The sequence below is a fragment of the Mobula birostris genome, chromosome 14 (genome assembly GCF_030028105.1).
Source record: "Mobula birostris isolate sMobBir1 chromosome 14, sMobBir1.hap1, whole genome shotgun sequence".
Taxonomy (NCBI): domain Eukaryota; kingdom Metazoa; phylum Chordata; class Chondrichthyes; order Myliobatiformes; family Myliobatidae; genus Mobula; species Mobula birostris.
Window position 1 is genome coordinate 94983040 of NC_092383.1, and position 9552 is coordinate 94992591.

General features: G+C 43.0%; 1 protein-coding gene across 3 annotated transcripts in view; it reads left to right on the forward strand.

Annotated features, from left to right (window-relative positions):
• LOC140210129 (complement component receptor 1-like protein) overlaps window positions 1-4811 on the forward strand; it is a 62023-nt gene extending 57212 nt beyond the window's left edge. For all 3 annotated transcript variants that reach the window (XM_072278991.1, XM_072278990.1, XM_072278992.1), the window contains one exon: window positions 2166-4811. Coding sequence is in view for 2 of the 3 variants with exons in the window: in XM_072278990.1 (XP_072135091.1) it covers window positions 2166-2178 (13 nt within the window). In the remaining variant the exon portion in view is untranslated. The remainder of the gene's footprint in view (window positions 1-2165) is intronic.
• Window positions 4812-9552: the final 4741 nt, after the last annotated feature.

Genomic DNA, 9552 nt, shown 5'->3' on the forward strand with positions numbered 1-9552 from the left:
GTGCAGGATTCCCTAAAGTTTAACTTGCAGGTTGAGACTGATGAGGAGGGCAAATGCAGTGTTAGCATTCATTTCAAGAGGACTAGTATATTAAAGCAAGGATGTAATGCTGAGGTTTTATAAGGTATTGATCAGACTGCAGTTGGAGTATTTCCATCAGCATTGAGTCCATTATCTAAGAAAGGACGTGCTGGCATTGCAGAGAATCCAGAGGTGGTTCACAAGAATGATCCTGGGAATGAAAGGGTTTACATGTGAGGAGAATTTGATAGGTCTGAGCCCGTACTTGCTGGAGTTTAGAAGAGTAGCGATCGAATATTGAAAAGCCTGAAGAGAGTGGACATGGAGAGGATATTTCCTATAGTGGAGAAGTTCAGGACCAAAGGGAACAGCCTCAGAGTACAAGGACAGACCATTAGTGCAGAGATGAGGAGGAATTTCTTCAGCCAGAGGGTAGTGAAACCGTAGAATCCATTGCTTCAAGTGACAGTGCAGGCTAAGTTGTTTGGTATATTTTGAGAGGAGGTTGATAGGTTCTTGATTAGTAAGGGTGCCAAAGGCAGGAGAATAGGATTGAGGGGATAATAAATCAGCCATTTTCACATGGTGGAGCAGACTCGATGGGCTGAATGATCTAATTCTTCCTTGTTTTATGGTTAATTTCTTTGGAATGAAGAAGATGGAGAGAATATTTGATTGAAGTGCACAAAGTGACATTGGGTCTGGGTAGAGTGACCAATCGGCCAAGCATAAAGGGGGAGATGAAGAAAAACCAGTTTCATTGAAAGGGTGGTAGTGACCAGGAGAGGTAATAGGGCCGAAGCACTTGCCGTACCTAAACAGTACTTGGATATATATGTGAGGAAGTGTATCCTGAAGTGATGTGAGCCCAGTGTTAGAAGGTGGGCCTATACTGGGAAGCCCTGTCTGGCACAGACTCAGTGACAAAGTAGTCTTAGTCTGTGTAGTACCCTTTCTCTGGCTCAAGTCGCAGGCAACATAAGGTGGTTACGAACTGGATAATTAGTTAAATAAGAAGTTTAGAAGATGGAACAATAGCTATGCCAATCATGATACTAATCTAATGCAATCTGCCTGCACTTGGCCCATGTCCTTCCATTCCCTGTCTGTTCATGTGACTAAATGCCTCTTAAACATTTCTATTGTATTTGCTCCTACCACCACTCATGGAGATGGGTTTCAGCACCTGCCATTGTGTGTATTTAAAAAAATACTTGCCACTCCATCAGAATCAGGTTTAATATCACCAACATGTTTTGATTCCTGGATGGATGTTGAGCCCTTGTTAATGTATATTATTTCTGTTTTTTGCACGGTTTTTGATCTGTTCAACGTATGTAAGCTCTAATTTATTTATTTATTTATTTCTTATTATCATTATTTTATTTTATTTTCTTCTTTCTTATATATTGTATTGAACTGCTGCTGCTAAGTTAACAAATTTCATGACATATGCCGGTGATAATAAACCTGATTCTGAAATTTGTTGTTATGCTCCAGTAGTACATTACAAAACATGATGATAAAAAAACTGTAAATGACAATAACTATGTTAGTGGGGGAAAGACTTGCCATCCACATCATCTATGCCTCTCATAATTCTATAACTCACCCCTCATTTTCTTGTGTTCTAAGGAATGAAGCCCTCACCAACTTCAGGATTTCATAGATTACATTAAACTTAACTCTTCAGACTGCAACTGCAGAGTGTAATCAATGATCAACTAAATTATTCCCATCTGCCTACACAATTTCGATATCCCTCCATTGTTCTCACATTCTTGTGCCTTCTAAACATCTCTTAAAATTATCTGCCACAACCACCATCCCAGGTAGCACATTCTAGGCACCCACCACTGTGTTTTTAAAAAAATCTTGTCCCACACATGTCCTTTGAGATTACTCTCTTACCCTAAATCAGAGGTCCCCAACCTGGGATCCATGGATAAACGTATTCTTACTGGTACAGTATTAGACATTTCAACCCTGGGGAAAAGAAGCTGTCTGTCTACTCTATTTTTGTCTCTCGTGATCTTATAAATCCCTATCACATCTCCACTTAGACTTTTGAAAGCTACTTCTTAACTAAACTCTTTCTACACTACATTACACACTTCTAATTTTTTTTTTCTTTCCTTCTACAGATCAGTAGTATGAAATTATCATTTTGAATTTGATTAATCATGGCAGAGGTGTGGAACTGCAGCTTCTCCTGCTGTGTCGAACAAGTGTATCCCATATAGACATTCGATTATGCAAATCCTGCTAAATCCTCTGCATTCCCTTAATGGTGTTTTAAAAAAAAAGGATGAGAATATTCAGTCAAAATTGTGTGCCAGCTGAACAAAGTTGCAAAGTAGCAGACCAAATGGAAATGTTCCCATTCTTGCAAAGGAATGTTTATGAAACTTTAGATCAGTTGTAAAGAAATTACATAGATAACCTTTTTATTTTGTAATTATATTTCCTTGAAAACATTTCCCATTTGGAAGCTAGAGGGTAGCTGATTCCAGTATCTACTGGAGGATCCAAGTTGTATAATTGTTTCATGGTATTTCTAAATTCATAATTGATATAGATTTGTCCAGATGAAGATAATTATTGGGTCTGTTAATTGTGTCTGAGTGCTATTTAATATTTAAATCTGATGTTTCAATTTGTGGGTGCTTTTGAAGTCGCAAAACCAGTGCCAGAGTATTCTTGTTCAGATGGTCTCAGTTTGTTCCAACAACCTGTTTTAAACATCTGGGCAGATGATAGTGACATTGGTAATAAACCACTTTACTGAGGTTAATTACATTTTGTTCGAAACCATTCCACCATCAAAGGTGCAAAAAAAAAATGCTTCAAAAGAAAAAGTCAACTTGTGTTTTTATAACTTAATTAGAACCTCTCATTAATTTCACTGAAGTCCTGCACAGCAGGAATGTAACTTGCTGTTTGCCAATTTAGTACAAAAGGCAGATTTCTTTCTCTTTCCTGTGTGCTGCTTTCAAGATGCTCCTGGCAAAGCATTGTTAGTCTATATGCCACTACTAATGCTTTAGTAGAATTACCCCTGCAAAGGCATGCAGTTCTGAACAATGTGAACAAGTAGGTGGTTGCTTGAGTGGTGCAACTGAACCGCTGTCCTTCGTAGAAGAGGCCAGAATTTTCCCATGTCACCCGATGTGAGACCACCATTCTTACTTAAACCCTTCATCTGTACTGGGACACAGGCCTCTGACAGCTGCTCACCAGGGTCCTCTGTTCTGTGCACATCTTTCCAATTGTCCCCAGGTGTAGCCCATTTTCTAGGGGAGGATCCTCGCTCTCCCAGGGATGAGGCCTTTGTAGCTTCTGGTGGTGTTCCTGTGGCTCTGGGTTTGAATGGGAAGCGGTTGCTAGCCGGGGTTGGGACTGTCCATGGAGGAGTTGATATCACTGTTCGCTCACTATTATTATTAATTGGCACTTGTATCTTTGCTGAATAGATGTTTATGTTCTGGTTTTGAATCAGATGTAGAAATTTGAAATTGGTGCAGGTACCTGTGGGGCTTTTCTGTGGTACAGGAGCTTCACAGAGCCACGAGGCAGCACCTTAACGATGTCGAAATGAAGAGCACTTACCAGAAATAACTTTAGAGACGTACTATTTGCTCTTCATGCAGACTGGCTTTTTTTTAGGAAAATTGTAAAGATGCTCGAAATTCTTGCCAATTGACTACACAGTAAGGCAGCATAAATTAATTTGTGTTGTATATGTAATAATGTCTTTTATAAGCTGCAGGTGTAGAATGTAGCACTCCCCGATAACATGTCTTTATATCATTCTGTCTGTTTCAATTGGTTTTATTGATTGCTAACACTGGGTGCAGGTTAACTTCTGGATTTGTAGAAGTCAAGGATTGAGGAAAATTGAAGATGGAGAGTTGTGAGGAAGCTGGAACAGAGTGGGAGTTTAGAGGCATGAAGTTTGAGACACAGCTAAAGATCCAGTAAGGGAACACCTGCCGGGAGGAGGGTTGAGGCCAGACTAGACATTACACTAGGCTGGAGGGAAAATTTCAGATGAAATCAGAGCTTGGGTGACAAATCCTGTCAGTTGGTGAACGGATGGGAGTCACACAGATAAAAAGAGCATTTAAAGTTTTGTCCATAGTGGATTAAAGATCTAGTTTATTGTGCAAATATTGCACATTGTGGCCTTACTTATTTAGAAGTTCCAAGATGCAATAGAATTGCTCTTGGCTTGTGATTTAATTTTTCACTTTATAATTGTAAACCAAATGAAGTGCAACAGGATTCTTGCACTTAAGTTATATTGGCAACTTATACCTAAAATTTGGTGTTTTTATTATATGCCTGATGTTATTTATTAGTAAAATTATGGTTGAAGCTGCCATATACTTTTGAATGTACTCAACACGTCTGTTCACTAAGTTCACGGTCCCAGTGCGAAAGATACAGTAGCATCTTGTATCCGCTGTTACAATATTTTTGTTTTTGATGGGCAGGGCTCATCCTGTTGCTCTTCACTTTAGAACATGGTGCCTACTTGTTTATTTTGCAGTGCTTTTCAAGGTCATGTATACTATAAAACAGACCTAATGTCGAAGACTTAGTAAGTTCTGAATCTCAAAGTACCACCCAGTTGTCAGCTTAACTTTCAAAGTACAGTGAAAGTTGATTAATTTGTTTTTGTCTAAAGGAACCTGTTCAGCTTTGGATCTAATGTCCAAACGTTAAATATAGTTTCAATGTGCTGCTATCTCAACTGCTCATGTTAATAAAATCATTGCACTTTTTAATTTCTCTCTCCTCCATCTTTTATGCTGCCCAATGGTTACCTTTGTTGCAGGCTGCTCATTTGAACAATAAACTGGTCGTCACTGTTCTAATTGGGATTTCGCCCTTGTGGCCAGATCCTAGAAACCTGAGGTGGCCTTCCCTGTTGAAAGTGTGATGGTGTCTAGCTATAATTCAGGGGATTACAATGCCAGTTCATTGGCTGTAATGGGCAACCACACAGGGTGAATTTAGAGACTTGCGTTCGTCAGGCTGGGTATGGACAGCATGATTCAAAAAGGTTTGTTTTATTGTCAAAGTATGTGTGTATGATACAACTCTGATATTTGTCTTCTCATAAAAGACCTCTTTGGAGAAGGGTCTCAGCCTGAAACGTTGACTGTTCACTCTCTTCCATAGTGCTGCCTGACCTGCTGAGTTCTTCCAGCATTTCGTGCTTGACTCTTCATAGTACATGCCCTCTAAACCAGGCAGCATCCTGGTAAATCTCTGCCGCGCCCTCTCCAAAGGTTCCACATCTTTTCTACGAGTCAGCTCGTGTTCTGGTCCTGTTCGGGACCCCGCTTCTGGTCTTCTCCATAAGGCAGCTCTCCTCATGCTCAACGGTATCTGATCGTTCGATCGAATTCCAAACTGCATGGCACAGGCTCCAACAGGTTCCGTAACACAATCAAGACAAAAAGAACAAGCAGAAAGTGTAGAAAAAGTGCAATAATTGAGAGATTGGCTCTCTGGAAGACATTGCCTAAGGAATCGTTTGCTGGTGCTATCTTGACCAGATTTATAAAATACTTTACCCCTGAAGAATATTATTGAAGCTGATTGGTTCAATGGCAATTGTGGTCTGTGCCACTGTGACCAATTTTTCCTAAATCCACACCATGAACTGAATTGACATTCCACAGTAGCCATCGATGGTTTGAGCCATGGTCTCTAGCGGAGTCAGTAATCTAACCAAAGCACCACCAGCATACAGTTTGTAATTGCCTGGTTTTCTGCATTAATTTACTTAGATGAAGATCAGACTGCATCTTATAAGTCACAATAATGGACAAACACAATCTTCCTAGACTAATAACACACAAACAGTTGTACTTTTCATGTCTTTATGGAACAGCTTGTTTAATCATTTACAGTCCAGGCTGGAAAAAGTGTGTGAACTCTTGAATTTAATAACTGATAGAACTTCCTTGAGCAGCAATAACCTCCACCAAATGTTTCCTGCTGCTGCTGGTCTGACTTGGACAATGGCGAGGAGGAATTTTAGACTATTCCTCCATACAAAACTGTTTTAGTTCATCAATGTTTCTGGGATACGTCACATGAACAGTCCTCTTAAGGTCGTTCCATGGCATCTCATTCGGGTTAAGGTCTGGCTCTGACTTAGCCATTACAAAACCCAAATTTTCTTTTTTTTTAAAAACCATTCTGTTGTTGATTTTCTCTGGTGATTCAAATCATTGTCTTGTTGCATCATCCAACTTCTATTTAGCTTCAGTTGACAGACTCCTTCCTTGACATTCTCCAGTAAAATGTGTTGTTATAATTTTGAATTCATTGTTCCCTCAACGATTGCAAGCTGTCCAGACCCTGAGGCAGTGAAGCAGCCCCAAAACCATGATGCATCTTCCACCATGCTTCACCGTTGGGATGAAGTTTTGGTGTTGCTGTGCAGTGCCCTTTTCCACACACACATAGTGGTGTCCGTTTCTCCCAAAAAGTTCAACTTTTGTCTCATCTGTGCACAGAATATTGTCCTAAAAGCATTGTGGAACATCCAGGTGGTCTTTTGCAAACTTGAGAAGTGCAGTAACATTTTTTTGGAGAGCAGTGGTTCCCCCTGTGGTGCCCTCCCATAAACACCATTCTTGTTCTGTGTTTTTTTTTTATAGTGGACTCATGAACAGAGACTTTAGCAGGTATTAGAGATTTCTGCAGGCCTTTTACTGTTACCCTGGGGTTCGTTTTCACTTCCTTCAGCATTACTCGTTGTACTCTTGGTGTGATCTTTGCAGGACGCCCACTCTTAGAGAGAATATCAACAGTACTGAATTTCCTCCATTTGTGGACAATTTCTCTTGCTGTGGAATGATGAACACTCAGGTCCTTAGAAATTCTTTTGCTGTGTTTTCCAGCTTCATGTATCTCTATAATGCATCTATATAAGGTCCTCTGCAAGTTGTTTGGATCAAGGCATGGTGCATGTAAACACATCTCTCTTGAGGAGAGCTGGCTCTGTCAGTAACCTGACTTGAGTGTCTTTTTTAATAGGCCAGGGCACCTCTACAACCCACACCTCCAATCTCATCTCATTGATTGGAACACCAAGCTTCAAGTAGCTTTTGTAGAAGGCGTTACACAAGAGGTTCACATACTTTTTCAACTTGGACTGTGATTGTTTAAATGGAGTACTCAATATTGACGAGAAGAAGTACAATTGCGTTTTATTAGTTTAGGCAGATTGTGTTTGTCTATTATTGTGACTTAGATGACAATCAGATCACATTTTATGAATAATTAATGCAGAAAACCAGGTAATTGCAAAGGGTTCACAAACTTTTTCTTGCAACTGTACATATTTGTCTGACATACCTGTACAACAACATTTACCCCACCAGTCACATCATCAACACCTGGGGCACAAAGGTGCATCAGTTTACTAAAGCTATGGGTGTGATGGCTCAGGCTGAGTGACAGGTATCTTAGGGGCAAATAATGGACTTAAAACTGGCAACTTTAAATGTGCATAGTGTTAAGCAAACTGGGCGATACGTCAGTGCTTTACAAGAGTACAGGCTACCACACCTCTGCAACTACCAAAGGCAGTTGAGATGGTGGTCCCAGCCTTCGTCTGTGTGGTTGGGGGGCAATGACTGCAATACTTCTGGCCTGGGGATTCTGCTGTGGGGAGGCAACTTCTCAATCACCTGAGTCAGCGGTAGTTGGGGGCACCTCATGGTGGCAGATGTAAAGTACCGAAACACTTCGCTCCGGCTAATCAACGTGTACGCCACAGCCACGTGGAGTGAGTGGCTGGCCGTCCTTGATCAGCTCCCACTGCTACCGGCGACGTGGCAGCCGGTCACTTGGCTGGAGACTTCAAGTGCATCGTTGATGCGGCTGGATGATCCAGTAGCACTGAGAGCAGGCTGGATCGTACCAACAGATCCCTGAAGGAAGTGCTGGAAATAGCCACGCTGCACAACGCCTCTGTCACCCCCACAGGTGGAGCACAGCCGCAACCCGCCTGGTCACAATCAGGTGGCCCAGACCAATCATGGATCGACTTCCTGTTCCTATCAGAGCCCATCATGGTCAGGTCCACTGACGTCACGCCGGTGCCCTTCTCTGACTGCTGCCTTGTGCGAGCCTGTTGTCATCTACGGGAAGACCAGAAAGGTTCACAGGGGAGCTCTATGATCCAGACTTGAGGAGGAGGGCGGCTCAGTAGCATACTCAAAGAAGGCCATATGAGGCTCTGTCAGTCCTATGCCAGTCTGTGTGACAGAAAGACCACAGTCTCCTAGAACTTCCTGCTGTCTATCATACAAGTAATAGGTGGCAGCAAGAGAGTCTGGACCAGTCACTGACCCTGGACGAGCTGACTGGCTCCATCCTTTCCTTTGACTCGAGTAAAACTCCTGGAAACTTACCGGGCTTCCCAGTTGAATTGTACTTGGCTCCATGGGACTGAATGGGCCCAGATCTGCTGGAAGTGTACAGTGCTATGCTTCTAGCCGGCAACATGCCGGACTCCATGAGGAAGGGCATCTATGCCCTCATCTCCAGGCAGAAGGGGAAAAGAGATGACGTCAGGAAGTGGAGACCCATTTCGCTCTTGAGTGTGGACTGTAAGATCCTGGCCACCATCTCCAACACAGTCAGGTCTGTTCTGGGTCAGGTGACTAAACCTTTGCTGTACCTAGCAGGAAGATCTTTGACAGCCTTGTGCTGCCGAGGGATGCCATCGTCTCTGTATCAGACTGAGGGTGGACACCTGCCTGGTCAGCTTGAACCAGGGGTAAGCCTTTGACAGGATATCACACGTGATGGAAATACTCTCCAAAATGGGATCTGTGGAGGGAATCAGGAATTGGATCCAACCGCTCCACACAGACATCTGTAGTTCAGTCCAAGTTAATGGGTGGGAAACAGATAACTTCCCCATCAACTCTGGAGTCAGGCAGGGCTGCCCTCTCTCCCGTCTTGTTGGTGTGCTGTACGGAACCCTTCGCCAAAGCCATCAGGAGCGATGAGAGCACGAGGGGTGACGCTGCCAGGCAGTGGAGGGACCCAAGTGAAAACCTCCCTGTACATGGATGATATCACCATCTTCTACTCTGATCCGAGGTCAGTTTGCAGTTTAATCAGCATCTGCGACCGGTTTGAGCTAGCATTGGGGGCCAGGGTCAACCGCACGATGAGGGAGGCCATGCTGTTCAGCAACTGGCCCGACCAATCCAGGGTCCCCTTCAACGTCAGGTCCGATTAGGTGAAGGTGCTGGGGATCTGATTCAGAGGGGCTGAGGCGTGCAACAAAAATCGGCTGGAGTGGACTGGCAGTGTAAAGCAGGAACTGGGACTGTGGAAAGTGCACTCCCTTTCAATAACTGGAAAGAACCTGGTCATCTGGCGTGAGCTGCCTCCCAGTCAGGGCTTGCTCCCACTGCCCGAAGGATGCCTGTAGTGGGGAAGAGACAGTGACTCACCTCCTCGCACATGGTGGGTTTGGGGAAGAAGCTG